This window comes from Glarea lozoyensis, assembly GCF_000409485.1.
Source record: "Glarea lozoyensis ATCC 20868 chromosome Unknown GLAREA5, whole genome shotgun sequence".
Lineage (NCBI taxonomy): Eukaryota > Fungi > Ascomycota > Leotiomycetes > Helotiales > Helotiaceae > Glarea > Glarea lozoyensis.
In genome coordinates this window covers 190,935-207,718 of record NW_007361000.1, presented here as the reverse complement: position 1 = coordinate 207,718, position 16,784 = coordinate 190,935, and the positions used below count along the sequence as shown (strand labels likewise).

The 16,784-nt window shown below is 46.0% G+C and overlaps 7 protein-coding genes across 7 annotated transcripts; 5 read left to right on the top strand and 2 right to left on the bottom strand.

Annotated features, from left to right (window-relative positions):
- Positions 1–1,387: 1,387 nt before the first annotated feature.
- Positions 1,388–3,056, top strand: GLAREA_04259 (Homeo; the record flags this gene model as incomplete). Its single annotated transcript, XM_008086636.1, has 4 exons — positions 1,388–1,454; positions 1,654–1,943; positions 2,005–2,668; positions 2,755–3,056. 4 exons carry the CDS (start codon positions 1,388–1,390, stop codon positions 3,054–3,056), a joined length of 1,323 nt encoding a protein of 440 aa, XP_008084827.1.
- A 736-nt stretch (positions 3,057–3,792) lies between these two features.
- On the top strand, positions 3,793–4,020 carry GLAREA_04258 (uncharacterized protein; the record flags this gene model as incomplete). The annotated part of the gene is made up of 1 exon (XM_008086635.1): positions 3,793–4,020. The coding sequence occupies one exon, from the start codon at positions 3,793–3,795 to the stop codon at positions 4,018–4,020; it is 228 nt and encodes a 75-aa protein (XP_008084826.1).
- Positions 4,021–4,341: 321 nt separating this feature from the next.
- GLAREA_04257 (Cytochrome P450) lies at positions 4,342–5,832 on the top strand (the record flags this gene model as incomplete). Its single annotated transcript, XM_008086634.1, has 4 exons — positions 4,342–4,425; positions 4,478–4,724; positions 4,783–4,901; positions 4,966–5,832. 4 exons carry the CDS (start codon positions 4,342–4,344, stop codon positions 5,830–5,832), a joined length of 1,317 nt encoding a protein of 438 aa, XP_008084825.1.
- Positions 5,833–6,306: 474 nt separating this feature from the next.
- GLAREA_04256 (S-adenosyl-L-methionine-dependent methyltransferase) lies at positions 6,307–7,715 on the bottom strand (the record flags this gene model as incomplete). The annotated part of the gene is made up of 5 exons (XM_008086633.1): positions 6,307–6,623; positions 6,686–7,122; positions 7,173–7,296; positions 7,356–7,485; positions 7,539–7,715. The coding sequence occupies 5 exons, from the start codon at positions 7,713–7,715 to the stop codon at positions 6,307–6,309; spliced, it is 1,185 nt and encodes a 394-aa protein (XP_008084824.1).
- A 2,757-nt stretch (positions 7,716–10,472) lies between these two features.
- GLAREA_04255 (NAD(P)-binding Rossmann-fold containing protein) lies at positions 10,473–11,402 on the top strand (the record flags this gene model as incomplete). The annotated part of the gene is made up of 1 exon (XM_008086632.1): positions 10,473–11,402. One exon carries the CDS (start codon positions 10,473–10,475, stop codon positions 11,400–11,402), a length of 930 nt encoding a protein of 309 aa, XP_008084823.1.
- A 1,063-nt stretch (positions 11,403–12,465) lies between these two features.
- GLAREA_04254 (Cytochrome P450) lies at positions 12,466–13,689 on the top strand (the record flags this gene model as incomplete). Its single annotated transcript, XM_008086631.1, has 1 exon — positions 12,466–13,689. The coding sequence occupies one exon, from the start codon at positions 12,466–12,468 to the stop codon at positions 13,687–13,689; it is 1,224 nt and encodes a 407-aa protein (XP_008084822.1).
- A 463-nt stretch (positions 13,690–14,152) lies between these two features.
- GLAREA_04253 (MFS general substrate transporter) lies at positions 14,153–16,165 on the bottom strand (the record flags this gene model as incomplete). Its single annotated transcript, XM_008086630.1, has 6 exons — positions 14,153–14,393; positions 14,467–15,218; positions 15,284–15,503; positions 15,578–15,710; positions 15,781–15,952; positions 16,055–16,165. The coding sequence occupies 6 exons, from the start codon at positions 16,163–16,165 to the stop codon at positions 14,153–14,155; spliced, it is 1,629 nt and encodes a 542-aa protein (XP_008084821.1).
- Between the last annotated feature and the right edge of the window lie 619 nt (positions 16,166–16,784).

The following is a 16,784-nucleotide window of genomic DNA, read 5'->3' as shown; positions in this document are numbered from 1 at the left end:
ACAGGTTTCAGATCTCACCCACCGCTCTTATATGACTAAAATGGCAGTCGTACTCCCAGTAGCGGCTCGCATTCTGCTGATATTTAAAATTAGCCTGAATTCGCGCATTAAGACGGACATGAAAGTATTGTAGTAGAAGAGAATGTCAGCAATGAGTTCCCGACAGATCACAGAGACTGCGTTATCTTGAGGTATTTCCGTGATTGGCTTCTGTAGTAGATGGTTTCTATAGCCCACCATCCAACCGCCTCCACTACGTTCCTCGCGGGTCGGTCCGCTTCACGCCAGCAGGGGCCCTGACGGGACCCCACGGGGTACAACATACAATCTATAGGAAGAAGATACCGTCCAATCTTCACGCTCGACAGCTTCCAGGTTGGGCTTACTTCTAACTTTCTTCAGAGGGTGTAGCCATCGGCCCACCATCCACAGACTCTAACATAGTTATGAGACCACGGCAACCTGCGGGTTCCTGACACCCCCTTCCACCTAGCGAAAAGTTTCCGGCCGTAACCACAACATATCCTGACAGCGCTCTACGGTAGCGAACACCAAGTTATCCCAATCTTCAAGGGATTTTACTGGAAGGTCATCAAGAAGGAAGATTACATCCGCTCGAAAACTGCTCGGATCTTATCATAACCAATTGGAAAGGTATCCGTTGTCAGCCACACGAGAAGAAGTGTACAACATTGTGATAAGAAGGGACGCTCTACAGGCTTGGTGAACATATATAAGCTGCCGCTTACTATGCATAATGCGCCCGACAACGCAGTTTAGCCGACGCCAGAGATTGCTTCAGAAAGGAAGGTAGAAGAAGCGTTGAAGAGAGCTTTATAGCTTTGAATTCTCGCTTACTACCGTGAAATAACATCGGTAACCCTCAAATAGTCAGGTATATTCTCAGTAGTTACTTACTTTCGGCTGCCCAGATACGGGATCTGTGTCCCGGGACCGGTGCGACTAGGCCGATGATTATAACGAGATATCATTCGCTTATTTTGACACGGTGGCTAAACATGTACAGTAATCGCAAATGCACGTTGTCCTTACCTCTGAACCGTTTCGATACCGTGTAGGACTCCCGCATCTGCCCGTAAGGCTTGAACGGTATCATACAGAAGCCACCGCTCGGATAGGGTGTCTGACATACCTTACGCGGGGTATTTCTTACGCCAAGCCATCGAGGAGGTGCGGACGCGAGCCCCCCAATTAAAACCGCTGCATTCAAAGAAAGCTTCTATCTTGTCTTGATGGAAGTGAATCCGTTGAAGAGAAGAAGTAATGCTGATCTTTGACCTGATTATGTTAACCGTTAGCATATATAGGAAAAGCCATTAGCCATGTGAAAGTTCTATATCCCATGCCTTTTTGCACTTTCAGCACCATGGCACGCACTAAACGTAACTGGACGCTAGCAGAAGATACCCTATTACGTACGGCTGTTAACACTGGTATGTTTTACTCCGCCTTCTAGGAACTTGGCCTCCTGGGCATCGAGCTTAGCCGGCTTGGACTTGAACTGTATATAATTCAAGTTGCCCATCCAAGGCCTGTGGCAAAAGCTTATTCATTTCGAGGAACCAAGCGTCAAGATCGTGGCGCCTACTTGGCAGCGCAGGAATATAGAAGCGGGAGCTAACTTACGTGTAGCTCAGGCACAATCTCGCCCACTTCTCTGGCGGGAGCTGGCCAAATCCGTTCCGGGCCGATCCAACAAAGATTGCCGCCGTCGTTGGTGGAATAGTCTTGCTGACGGTCCCGCTAAGGGACCATGGAGCGAGAACGAGGACGAAAGGCTGATTGAAGCTGTGCAGAAGCATGGCACAAATTGGAGCCAAGTCGCTCTGGCCGTTGGGTCGAGAAATTCTGATCAATGCTTGAGTCACTGGAATCATGTACTAGACCCGAGTATCAACCACCGTGACTGGACTGCACAAGAGGTAAGAAAAATCCGCTGCCGCAGCTTGGCAGGATTCTGTTCAATTAATTGACACTTTACAGGATGAGCTTCTACTTCACGCCGTTCTTTCCCATGGGACTAATTGGACCACGATATCGTTATCACATCCCCAGAAAAGAACTACGCTTGCACTCAAAAATCGATATTCAGCTCTGCGACTAAGGAATGAGAACAGCAAGAAGGCAAAAGACGCTACTCGGGGAAAGATAGTTGAGGCTTCTTCGGGGACCGATGACAGCATCATGGTGACGAGCAACACAGATCAGGGGATCGAACAAAAGACTCCAGATATGGGCCAGTGGGACTCGCGCCGGGAAGCGGATGCAGAGGAAGAGGACGAAAATGACGAAGGGTGGGATGAGGAGGACGAGGGCGGTGTCGATGATGATCGCGAACTTTCCTACGTTTCACCCACACCTGGTAGCAAAGAAATGAGCAGCGGTGCTCCTGATACTGAAATGAAAGACCGGTCCATAGCATCGCCCGAGTCTGCAATTAATATCAGTACCAACAACGGCTCCGGCATGATCAGTCCCAGTTCATTTCATCACGATATAAGCAACCTTTGTACAGAAACATGGATGAATGGCACGTCTTACTTGACCCCATGCGAGAGTACATATTCTTTTGATCACGCCTCACTCAACGTGCCCTCAGAATATCACGAGAATGGTGCTATGCAGTATAGGGGTACCATGAACACAAGTAAGTTTGATCCAAGAATGTTGAGCTGGATTCTATCATATCACAACTAGATCTGCCCATTCTGAAACTTACTAACCCGAGCGTAGGTGGAGATGCCATGGACTTTGGTCACCCCTTGCCTGAATACAACACAGTCACCAAGCCGATGCTTGGCCTACCTGCCTGCAACAACACTGCTGAAATAGAGGGTGGTTATTCAAATGCCCCTAAATCGATGTCTACTGTTTCAAAGAATCGCCAGCATACACAAGACCATGCAATACCCATGTACGAGGTAACTGTCCACGCAGAGTGCACAGTCACAGAACTAGAAGGTCTTATGGTTGGACTTGCCAGCACTGGGACGCCCTATACAGTAAAGATGAAGCCAAAGCCATTGAAAGTCTGACTGTTTTTGGTAATGAATAATGTCCTTGAAATGCTTCAGATAATGACGGTGTTTGGCTGGATGTTTTGTTTGGCTAGGGTTGGCCTACACTTGCAAAGAGACATATATTTTTTATTATCAGCGCTAGCAGATGCAAGAATCTAGAGTCTAGATAAAATCAACTAGTATATTGTGCAATCGCGTTACTATATGACACCCGAAGTGCCACCAAATACAAAGAATGACGGTGATCGAGCTATTAATCGCACTTCTGGGGAAGAGGTGATGTCGTGGGTGATAGGCCTGCAATAGAGAGGCAAGAATGCGTCGAGGCTTTCGCATATGATCTGTTGAAGAACCACATTTAGACGGCTACAGTGAGCTGGGTGGACACCAACGATGCTAAAGCTGACTGGCGACGCATCTAAGTATACAAGCGCATTGCTAGATGGGAAGCTGGATTCGCTTGTGAATGGCGAGTCTGGTATGTGAAGAGCTGATGGCAGATCTGGTGGCGCTTGGCACGTATTTCTGTCCATCTTGAATGAACAAGGAAGGTAAGAATTGAGTCGTTCTGTATAATATCGTTTGATGTTGTAATATTATCACGGACTGCAAGTGGGATTTACTTGGCGTTACTTTGTAAATATACATTATTCGAGCCCGTTGAAATGAATCCGTTGCCGAAAATCATCGGTCATTCCTCTATCAACGGGAGTATAATTCAACGATGCATCTACCACGATGACGGAGCAAAATGAGTGGAGGCGTACCAGCGGATACGCCTCCTAAGTGGTTGCATAAGCCCAGTGTTCAAGCAGTGTCTGTTGTCTTACTCAGCATAACTATGCTGAGATTTTACTTGGTGCAACCTTGTTTTGGTGCGAGGCCGAGTAATGAACAGCGTCCTTCAATTCTGAAGAATCAGGTGACTAGTTTCACTTTTCTCTCATGGTTTGTCGGTAAACAGATGTTTTCAAGGTGACTGTTTTCTTTTCGCTCGCTGGAAACCTACAATTCTCTTCCGTCTGTAGTGCTATGCAAGTAGATGAAAGTAGTAGGCAGAATATGAAAAATGACCCTACAGCAGGCGATATTGTTGGAATTTCCAACTTTTCTTTCATCACTAGCATCATTGGCAATTCTTACAATACTATATGCTGTCTATTATGGATTTATTCACCCACTTCATCAATTTCCTGGCCCTTTCTTGGCTAAGTTTTCCGACATATGGCGTTTTCGCACCGCCGCCACCGGAGAATCACATCTCAAAATTATCGAACTCCATCAGAAGTACGGTCCAATTATGCGGGTTGGACCAACGACGCTCAGTCTCGCGGATCCATCATATATCCAAAAGATATACGGGGCAGGCCATGGGTTCGATAAGGTAATCACAATTGTGACAAAACTAGAGTAATCTTGTTAATGCAAGATTCCAGAGCGCATTTTACCATCCTTTCCAAGCCAAGGTTCAAAACCAAATTGGCTACAACCTCTTCACATCACGAGATCCTCAATTTCATGCCAGCATCAAGCGACCTGTTGCAGATGCTTACGGTGCTAAATCAATGATAGAATATGAACCATTTGTAGATTCTTGCATTGTCAAGTTTGTTCGAAGGCTTACTGAAGAGTTTGCTACGAAGCAAAGATTACCATGCGATCTCGGTTCATGGTTTCAGTACTGTAAGTTCTTGACTCCGGGTCGGTGTTATAAGTATGAAGCTTAGTATGTTTGGAATAGTTGCTTTCGATGCGATCGCCGAGATGACGATGGGCCAGTCGTTTGAATTTCTCGATAAAGGACTCGACGTAAATAATATGATTCACCTTCTCGACGCACGTTTGGATCTTATCGCACCGGTGAACCTCCTACCTACATATGAATTTGAATTTTTATCCACGACGATTTCTGACTATATCTTAGCGCTCACAAATGCCTTGGATTGACTGGATCTTCGAGAAAAATCCTATCGTGAGCTTGTTCAAACAGAAAAGCTCGTCCTTCTTCATCTTCGCTAGCCGGCTGGTCCAAGAGCGTGCACAACAGCTTAAAATACTAAAGAAAGAGGGCAAATCTTCAGGAGCTCGTCTCTTCATCGATCGCTTTCTAGAAGCGCAACAGAAGCATCCCGACGTAGTCGATAATCGGGCAGTGGGGATCTACACGACGAGCAATATCGTCGCAGGATCTGATACGATAGCAATAGTGCTGCGGACTATAATGTACATGGTTCTCCGCAACCCAGACGTGCTGAGGAAACTTTTAGAGGAGCTGGATGGAGCGCAACTCAGCGTTCCTGTGACCTGGGAAGAGTCGCAGAAACTACCTTATACTTCAGCCGTGATTAATGAAGCGCTACGAATACATCCACCTGTGGGATTCGGTCTTGAACGTGTTGTACCCGAGGGCGGCCTCTTACTGGATGATGGAGCAAATATCCCACAGGGAGTTCAGGTGAGCATGAACGCATGGGTTTTGCATCAAAACCCGATATTTGGAGCGGATACTACGAGCTTTAAGCCAGAACGTTGGTTGAGGGACGAGAGTGAAACAGAGAGTGACTACCAAGACCGAGTCGCGGCAATGAAAAAGGCATGGTTACCATTTGGGCATGGGTCACGAGCTTGTATGGGAAAGCATATTAGTTATTTGGAGATGTATAAGCTAGTGCCGACGATGTTTTTGGAACTTGAATTTGAGCTTTGTGGGGGAGTGGAAAAGAAGTGGAAGACAAGGAATAGCTGGTTCGTGAGGCAGTGGGACATGGATTGTTATATCAAGAAGAGATAGACATTTGATCGTGTTATCATTAGGCAATTCTACCTCGTTATATATATCAGCTCTATTTAAATCAAGACCGAGAGCCTATTGTCTAGGTTAAACATACGATTTGGGTTACCTGCTTGCGAAACTGGTCTCTTGGCCTTCTCGCCTTTTCATCTATCAGTCTCGAGAAAAGTAAACTCCAGATTATGTACGTATAAAGAAAGAGCTCATCGTGACTTTCTAAATTCTCCACTTTTCTAGTTTTCTTCGTATCAGGCTTTGTAATGCCAAATCCCCTCCATCTACTTGCTCCCATATACCTCTACCAACCAGGTCTAGTGCTTATATCTTGACAGCTTTCAATATGATTTCGATCAACCATTGGAAGAGCGAGTTTAGATCTGCGCTGGACAACGGATGAGTCAATTGAGCGAAATATAGTTTATTATAAAACCGCGCACCAAACAGTTGATCAGAATCTAAATATGCCCGTAAAGTCTACGTGATAATCTCGGCCTCAATGATACCTTGTACAGTAAGTGGGGATGCCCAGATCTTTACCACCTGGTAGCCAGCAGACTTCAGTAGCTCGCGCCAATGTGTCTCACTCCTTTCCTCACCAGCCACCATCACCATCATAGTAAGATCGTAAGCTGTAGTATGAGAATGTGCCAAAGATTCGGGAGCAATGTGGTCGTGAATTAGAAGTCTGCTGTACCTGGGTGTCATTGCGTCTTTCTGCATTTGGAGAATCTTAAGAGCCGGCTCGTCAGACCAATCGTGGAGGACACCGTGCATGTAATATGCGCGCGCTCCTATATGAACAATTTAGAAACTGTCATATCCATAAGTCACGGCCAACTATAATACGACATACCTTTGATAGTCTGCGGGGTAAAGAAATCATAGCCAACTTTGTTGACTGGCTCTGGACACTTAGCGAGCTTCACAACTTCTGGTCGATCTTGCAAATACAAACGTGCGGCTGTCTCGGGATGAGCCTGACGGAATCTTTCTAGGTCGTGGCCAATATTCCCACCCACATCTACTAAGAGAGGAAGATCATTGTCAGTATTGAGCAGAGTTTCATGCGGAAATATTTCCAGCCATCCCGCTTGGTTGGCCATTACACCACCCATGACATGATTGAAAGATTCTCCTTCTCTGGGGTGAGCTTCATAATAATTGAACATGTCTCCTTTCCAGCCTTTTGTGTACTGGAAGACACCGTTGGCAGGATCCACAGGATTCTTATAGCCTGTCTCTGCCAGATACTCGGGCAATTTGAAAAAGCAGGGAATGGTCGCATCGTAACTAAAACTGCCATTAGTTGTGCGGTGTATATTTCATACTTGAAGACATACAGATGATTGATCCATTCCCCAAAGGCTGGCTGAAGAAGGGCAATAGTGAACTTTGTCGGCTTGAAAACACCAATCGAAATTTCTTGAAGCATATGATTTGCTGCTAAGTGACGAAGAAGGCGGGCTAGACCAGACAAATTATTTAGCATTTGAAACTTCCTCCATCTCATTTGAGCAACTAACAAAGGAGAGCATGATCACAGGGCACGATCTTTGCAAGTTGCTCGCTGGTCATCGCCTCATCGCCGCGTTCATGCCACTTCTCATAAAGCTGCAGATCTTTTCCGATTTTCAAAGCGGCGCCCAAAGCTGGCTATTAAGGCTTTAGCTCCAAAGTATGGGAGGAAATTAGTGAGGTGGATTCACCTGGCCCATACATAATCTGGCGATAGACTCCCATGGCGTCTCGAGACGAGCAAGCAAGGAGTAAACTTCAACAACAGCTTTGGCGCGATCTGCATCATTGCTAAATGATTCGGCGTTGATGCCCCTGAGAGTCTTGAGGAGGTCCGGACTGCCATGACCGTTGGTTAATAATGTCATCGCGGCGATCTTTTACACGTACGTACAAAGTTCGATTTTTCAATTAGACCACCATCTTTTATTGCAGTTACCCAAATTTTCTAAATAACTTTCGAACTGCGATTCCTGGCTGTAGGTTGTAGCCCAAGTATTTCTGACCGGCCCCGAGTAAGTGGGCTAGAGACACTTTGCCCCACCGTATAGATAGACGTCACAGATGGCGACAATTGCAATCTTTTGCTGCGAAACATTTAGGAATACCTCTAGAACCTCTTACCCTCTGATTGCAGATGCACAGCGTGAGAAATTCCACAGGGATTGTGCTGATCAACTATTCATTATCCTGGTCCGTTCGACATATATTGAGGTTAACCGGGATAGCTCACTACTCTCTCAAACTACATTAGGTCTCGTATGTGTCTGTGTTATGTTGTAATTTACTGCAATTTATAAGCTATTGGAAATTAATGATGACGCACCGCAAAATTGGAATAGACGATGACATGCGCCATCATAGAAAAGTGACTCTTCTAGCCTCGGGGGTTCCAGGCAAGATTTATCTGAACAATTTATCTACGTTAACTTATGTAAAGCCTTTGGTACTTTTAACGCATTTATAATAATGAATTAATTGTATAGCTTTATTATTAGGTGTAGGTTTTGGGATCATAGCATCAAAGTGACGTTTTGAGAGAGAATCAAGAGTCGTATCTTGAATAATTTATATAATCAACTACTCACAACGACGCGCTGTTCAAGAAATTGCTGTAATCGCAATCTGCGAGGAGGTTGACAATAAATGGTTGAGTGGAAGAGGCACGTGGGCCGGAAACACAGGGGAGAAACTCTCATCTGATGTTGCCCCTATCTTAAATGGAACTCAATATCAATGCTATTATATCTTAACAATGGCTCTTGAAGAAGATAACTATAGGTTTGAGCTCAAGTATGTTTGGTTCTTAATCTACAATACTCTACAAAGCTAAATAGTCGAACCTTCGATACAGCTTTGTACCAAGTCACGGCACCATGGCGGAAGACGGAAAAGAGAACAATGCAAAGTACAAGTACGCATGGGAAGGTTCAACGTCTTCGAGAACCACCTTGTGTTGGAACACCACCAGCAGTCAACAACATCATTATCTAGTGCTAGTATATTTGGCCAGCACAGAATGAGATTGAGCAGGAAAGCTAAAGCCCACTTTCTTGGTTTGTATTTTTAATCTTTTCCGTGCGATGGGTCTTAGTTGAAATCCAGCATGTGAAGCTGGATGAGTTGTTAATAAAGAAATCGTGTATCTATGCCCCTTTGGGCTTGAGGTTGATCGAATTTTATTCATTAGAGAGTAGATATTCAATACTACAGTTTCCGGCGTAGGAGACAAAATTAATTCAATCTTTTCATTTAAAGAGCAGATCAGGCTCATTGAAACTACCCTCTCTTACCTTGGACGCAAGGTTATTTTCATATCATCGACAAAATAGGGTATCGCAAATCTGAAAATGACCGTCAAAAGAGAGGCATCTCAGCCTACGGGGATAATGGGCTTCGTTCCTGTTTCTGGTGGAGCTTTAGTTGCTCTGGATCTCATCTTTGGAACATAACCTATCTTCGGCGAGCTTGGAATTAGAGATATACACTTAGTTAGATGGCATCAAGTTAATGCGGAAAATATAGGAGGGCAATGAGCAGACTTTAGACGCAGTCAAGTGCTAATTTGACGAGAAATAGGCTCACAGAGATTGGAAGTTCACATTCATGACATGAAATTTGCGGGTATAATTTTGGGTCTGCTGCTATAGCGCTGTGGAGTTTCAAGGCAGTCACAGCGACGGGGAAGATTGCGGTCGTCCACAAGCACGGCTAATTACTGTTCACGGGAAAGAACAGAAGTTGATTGAGAAACTATCAAAATAGATTGTAATTGTGATTTCGAGTACCAACAAAATTACTATATCTCAGTCCACAAACTGCCAGAAATTGAAAGTGAATAGTCTTCTTGCTCTATTGACTTCCAAGACTTACAAATCTATAAGCTCAATCTTCTACCAAGAAGCAACCATATTGCCTTGCTCAATAGATCTACCACCAGATATTTTAAGGTATACCTCCATCTATCTGAAAAGAATCAAATGTGATTCATTGTTTGTAGGCTTCACGAGAATTTTGGTTCCGAGAGGTCAAGATGCAAAACCGAAATCAAAAAAGAAAGAATAGTATATCAAGGGCATCAAAGCATCAGAGTTGTAAAGAGAGTGATTTCGAACCAGCAAGCTTGTTCACACGTGGAGGAAGTTTGGGGATGGGTTGCTCAATGCCAGTAATCTGCCCTGTCACGCTGGGAGTGAATTAAATATTTTGATTTGATTTGATCTAGGCTCGATAATCAGTCGGGACCCATAGGAAATCCTCTTTTTTTTGCCGATTTTAATAACTTTGATCATTTTGTGAATTCACTGTACGCTGGTGTAGATATGAGGGCTCAAGGGGACAAGACGATCGAGCGTAGAAAAGTTTCAATAAGGTTATTATCAACCAAACAAACCTTACGGCATGATTATTAGTAAGATGAAGTAAAACGATAATTTTGTTTACTATATCTAGGTGATAGGTGCTATATTACTCGGGGTCACTGCTTGTGGTTAGAACTCTGCCGGCACGTGTCAGCACGTGTTGGTATGTTGTTGTCGTTGGAGTCTCAGAAGCAAATCATCTCCATATTCATCTCCATCTTCTCTGCTATCTGCTATTTTATCCCGTCAACGCCTACACTCATCATGGCCACCGTGATCGTCTTCGGCCCAACAGGCAATAATGGCTCTATCGCAGCCCAAATTGCTCACCAGAAAGGCGCCAAAGTTTGGCTCGCCATGCGCGATCCTTCCAAACCTATTCCAGGCCTCACCCCCGACGCCGAGAAAGCGGGAAATTACTCGCGCATCCAAGCCGACCTAAGCAAGCCAGAAACCGTCGCCGCCGCCGTCAAGACCTCGGGCGCCACGCGCGCATTCATTTACGTCGCCCAGGGCACGAAAGACTACATGAAAGGCACCGCCGAAGCGCTCAAATCCGCTGGCATCGATTTCGTCGTGCTGCTCAGCAGCTATACCATCGGTCACACTCCAGCGGCGGATGTGCAACCGAGCGAGAAGATCCCGTACGCGCATGCACAGGTCGAGGTCACGTTGGATGAGGTTTACGGGCCAGATGGGTATGTTGCTTTACGTCCCGGGGCGTTTGCGACCAATTTGTTGCGGCAAAAGGAGGGGATTCGCACTGGTGAGGTGACGATGTATGCGCCCGGTTTCAAGATTGACTGCATCACGCCTGTGGACATTGGCGGGGTCATTGGCACGATTTTGGCGGAGGGGTTACCACAGGATGGGCAGCGCAAAATCTTTCTGTACGGTCCGCAAATTCTGTCGCAGAAGCAGGGACTGGAAATTATCGGTGAGGTGCTGGGCAAGGAAATCAAGGTTACGGGTATTGATCCGGAGGAGGCATTGGCGCAGTACATTGCGAAAGGTGCACCTAAGCCAATGGCGGAGTATCTGATTAGGGAATTGGGAGACACAAACCCCGAGTTGGAAGATGGTTCTTGGCTCGCAAATTACAAGGAGGGTATCGAGAACGTAAAGAAGTATACGGGAAAGCCTGCCACTCCGTTGAGGGATTGGGTTGAGGCGAATTTGGAGCTCTTCAAGTGAGCGTGTGCATTTGAAGGGAGGTGGTAAGGATTCTGCCCAATCCTGAAAGCCCTAATTGAGAAGTACATCATAAGAAATCAATATGAAGAACTTGTGTCAAGGGTTCAGATAGAAGTGATTTTCTGAACTGCTAAAACATAGTATAAACGTCCTAGTTGAGTTCCCGGAAGCTATTAAAGGCACTGACTTTATATCAGTGAGAATTATTAATAGGATGTGGATAGATCAGTTAAGTGAGTCGTTATTTCTTCCCCAAAAAAAACCGACAGTTGATAAATTCGAGTTATAATTGATACTATAATCACACTCTTTTTTTATCAAGGATACTGTCTAGAAACAGATTATCATTCAACCCAAAAGGAGGTCGCTTAGCTAAGTGGGTCTCTTAGAATATACTCTCACAAACCTCTTGGTAGAATTCATTATCCTTATCCATATACTCCGAGGGGTACATGTTTGGCGTATCCTTCCAGAGTGTTCTTGATTCATTCTCACACCATCGCTTAGAGTTCTCATAGCCCTTGTTGCATAGAGCAAGGCCACTGAGTAAGCTGCATCCGACACCGAGTAGACTTCTACTTATTTGCTGTGACATGTCGGCTTGTAAAGTTGTTGTCGCGATCGGGTGAAAAAAAGGTCAGCCCTGCTATGTCTCATCAGGCATTGGATACACTTGGGAACCTCGACATCCTGACCACGATGTTGATTTCCGCCTCAGCTTAGAGATGAATCTGTTGACTTGCTTGAGTTAAAGTCTATCCAAGAAAGTCCAATTTAATAAAGCCTGTTGTACCAATCTTTCGGTATGTTTGAGTCGCTGTTCGTCCTCTATTTTCTGGCGGTGGGTCTGCCAATATACTACCGACTACGCTTCCACCCCCTCGCTCACGTGCCAGGGCCGCCACTCGCTGCTATTTCGTCATTGTTTCTTTATTCTATTTGCTATTTTGGCATCGAGGGCAGCGTATTACGCAGATATCATGAAAAGTACAAGACGAAGGTCCTCCGTATAGGCCCCAATGCTATCTCAGTCGCCGACAGCGATGCTGTTAGGGAGATCTACATGGCTGGTGGTGGATTCCTCAAAGATGCCCGATATAAGAACTTCAACCTGGGGCCGGTAGTGTCAATATTCTCTTCCATTGACACAGCATACCGTGACGTGAGAGCGAAGGCAGTCGCTCCGCTGTTCTCTCCTGCACGGCTGCGAGAAGAAAGCAGCGCTCAAGGCTCGATTGGGCGACACGTTGCAGACTTCTTGTGCCAACTCTGCGCGTTTCGGCAAGCGGGGATCAAGACCGATATTCTGGATCTCTGTGCAAAGCTCTCTATCGATGTAGTCTCGGACTATGTGCTAGGTCAACCATATGGTGGATTGACTGAGCACGCACATCTGAATTTAGCCGAACGACAAACTTCAGATGTAAAACTCAGCGCCAATGGCTTCATTCACGCCATTGTGGGGTTCTCTCGTTTCTCGTTACTCCCCAACCGCCTTTTCAAGCTCGTCTATTTTCTTTCTCAGAAGATGGGCCACAGCGACGAAGTGGACAAGTCATTTCGGAGGATCCAGGAGTTCATGGGCGAGGTTATGAAATGCACGAAGGAAGACACGAGAGCTGAATTCTATCAGGATCGTCTACTCGCATCAGGCATATCTTTCTTGGAAACCACAATGCAAAGCCAAGCTATTCTGTTCGCAGGCGGCGACTCCACCGCCGTTATACTGGCCACAATTATCTTCCACCTGACTCGGAGCACAGAAGCTCGCACCCGTCTCCTACACGATATCCGTACCGCACTTCCCACTGCAGAGGACAATAGAAAGCCCGATATTCCCTTTCTGCGCGCCTGCGTTAAGGAGGGTTTGCGCTTAGGGATGGCGAATCCTACAAGGCTCACGCGAGTTGTTCCTCCTGGCAAAAACCTTACAATCGACGGCATCCTGATCCCTGCAGGTGCAATTGTTGGCTGCGCGGCCTATGTTCTTCATCACGACCCTGCCATCTTCCCTGACCCCTTCGTCTTTCGGCCGGAGCGGTGGATTGACGACGAAAGAAACTGCGGTCTGTACCGGCCGCATATGGAAAGAAGCTTGATTGCTTTTGGCGCGGGTTTGCGTGCTTGTCTTGGTAAAAACCTGGCTATGCAACAGCTGCTTGAAACTGTGGTGGCGGTCGTCGATAGTGAGGTGTTGGAGGGAGCTCGGACATGTGAAGATCACATTGAGGTTATTCAGTGGTTCAATGGTGATATCAAGGGTCACCGTGTAGACATCGAGTGGTGATATAATCTCGATTCTAAAAATTTAACTAAATGGAGTCGTGATGAAACGTTTGGCTTGCAATACGCATTCCAGTATTCATGCTAAGATTAAAGTGATAGCCGACATTCGTTGATAGCCAATAATTGTATGAGGCTCGACAAGCAGCGACATTGATCGTGGTCTTTGATAGATCTATTGTCACAAGTTTTGTTTTCACACAAAAAGCGAGTAATTTTAGTCTGAAGGAAAATTTTCAAAACGTATTTAGGGAATATGAGCATATTTAGTTTGGAGCTAGTGTTATGGTATTCTATCATTAGGCCAGTAAGATGAAGTAGGCTGAAGGTGATCAACAAGGTTGGACCTGTCAATGGCAGATGACTTGCTGTGGCAAATAAGCCGAAGCAATACCTTATCTCCTGAGGATTTACAGCTTTAAGATTCTGCGGCGATGATTCTGACATATTCTTCCAATTGATGGTAGTCAGTCTTCGTCTCCGTCAAGCCGAATTTCGTGCCCATCGCCTTCTTTACAAGCCATAGCCAGACAACACACGCAGGCGCTCACGGCTGCTGCCACCCAGAAAGCCAAACCGGTCATTGAGTGAGACGTCCCGTAGCTGTAAACAAGAGCTCCGAGGGATGCCCCGAGAGCACGGAAAACCCCGCTGGCCACATATGAAATGCTGTGTGTCCGCGCCAGGGCCGATGGATGAGGGCATGCACTGCGCGATGGGTTTGTGGTCAGTGTTCTTCAATAGATGTAGAGGGTAGGAAAGATCAAGGACAGCAACTTACAGTCTGACAAGCATGAACGCCGTGGGTGTCACGAAGGCAGCGCAGAAGATCAGTGTGACTTGTATCAGAGCAATGAGTATCCAGACTGCTGGAGGCTGCCCAGGCTGGTTCGTCGACGATTTAGTGAGCTTACTGACGACAGCAACGAACGGAGCGACACTGTAGATGATGGGTAACCCTCGCATGAAAAGACGCCAGGATCTCAGAGCTCCTAGCTTGTGGATGACTTTAGGATACACGAAGAACTGAATTGGCAGGCCACAAGCACCAACAATCGACAACGTAAGGCCAATCTCAGAAGGTGTCATTCCCGGACCGCCAGAAAAGCGGAACGGTAGGGAGTCGTGGGCACCGTTTGCTGGAGGATCACTGAGGAAGTTGACCCAGAGTATGGTGTACGCTCCTATGTGGCAGTCGTGTATAGCAGATACCATTAGCATGAGGACGAATTTCTGGGTCCAAATCCGTCGGAGCGGCAGGAATGGGGGCGCCTTCGTCTTGCCGGGGACGGGAGTGATCGACCTGCTCCCCCCTCTCCCTTCCTTCCAGTGTTTGCCTTCGTTTTCCAAGTTTTCCAAGTGCTCCGCGTCCGCGTCATTTGCTTCCATAAAAGGCACAGCCTCCATTTCGGTTGAATTATCGTCGTTCAAAGGTTGATAAGTGAGACTCTGATTCTTCTTTTGGAAACAAGAAAGTAGTTTTTTTGAAATTGCTAGGCCAATATCGGGGTCACCCCGCTTTTGTGGATGTGTCTAAAATCATCCGATAGTATCAGCAAGCCATAAATCTATATTCAAGACGCTATTGGGAGAAATACCTCTTCGAGGAAGAAGAATATAGCCAAGAATGTTAGAGTTAACATTGATGCATTGACTAAAGCAGGTAATTCGTAAGGATACTTCTTCAAAAATGAGTTGTTCGCAAATCTTTCTGGATTGCTGCTCGCCAGGGTGGCCAGTTGACCTCCTAGAATTGGACTCAAGAGAGTGGAGAGGGTAGCAGCCATAGTGGTCATCACAAAAGCTCTAGATAGGAATCTATAGCCCAGCATACTCCAGTCAGCCTACGCCCGACCTTTTCAAAATAAAGACAAGGGAGGAGCAGTTCCTACCTTTTCTCGCCAACGATCTCAGTTATTACAGTTCTGGCCGTTGCTACATTTCCATTGAAAATACCTTCCAGACCCCATAGAACTACAAGTTGGTAGAAATGACTGGTGAGCCCTAGGAGTGAAGAACTTATGACTGGAAACACAGTCAACTGTCAATATCGAAGTAAGACAGTGGGAATCTTCCCCTTGAAGTACAAGCTTACTTGAAGCTGCAGTGCCCAGCAGGAGAACCTTCTTGCGACCGCATTTTGGGGAGTCTGCAAGCTCGCTAATCCAGATCGATGACAGACATTGTCCAATAATATACGCAGTTGATACTGTGGCCGACTGGGTAACAATTTCCCCAGATGAGAGTGAAGAGTCCAGATTTTTTAGCTGAAAATACATGTACGTCTACTCAATTTCATCATGAGTCCAGTATTAGCGACGAGCTTCGTAGGGCAGTGTGGTTTTTATCAGCCTGGCAAGCTCACTTACAGAGGCCGACGACCTAACACTGGGCTCCGCGAAGCGCAAGAGAAAAAGAACAGACAGTTGTCCTTTTCTGGGCATATCGCGCCAGCTTACACTCTCTTGAGAAGAAGCCATCGTTTTTTGGCATCGGGTAAGTGATGTAGTAAAGATGAAACGCCTCGCAATAATATGCAGTTTAATAAGGCGCGATGAGGGCAGACGGAAAGGTTCAATGGAGGTTGCTGACTCGAATTCATACTCATAAGGTTATGTGTATAATATCAAAAGCGAAAGACGTTACCGACATATCTAGATTGGGTTTGTCACTTTTCTTCATGATTACGGTAGGGTGTAATAAGTTTAAATAAACCCGCTACCCCATGCTAGCGGGCATTGTTCAGGCCGCTTCCAATGCGCAGTTTGAATACCGGACAGCTTAAACAGCGTATTACTTATCACGCCACAATCCGGATTACAGGGAGGGTGTTCCCCCAATGTATAGCCTACATTAGAATATGATGGCCGAACAGTCAACCTAGTCATCACCCTCGTAGCCATCTGCAAATCTGGGTGGGGTCCAGTACGCAGTGTTTCTAACACATAATACCGGACACAACAAGGTCATTGGACGGAAAGGACCACATAAAGAATTTTCTGGCGTTGTTGAAGACCGGTCCTGAGTAAAATCGAACAGCCTGCATGGAAGGCCAGAGTAAATCGCACGAGCCAATCATGGCCCAGGCGAGCAGAGGCC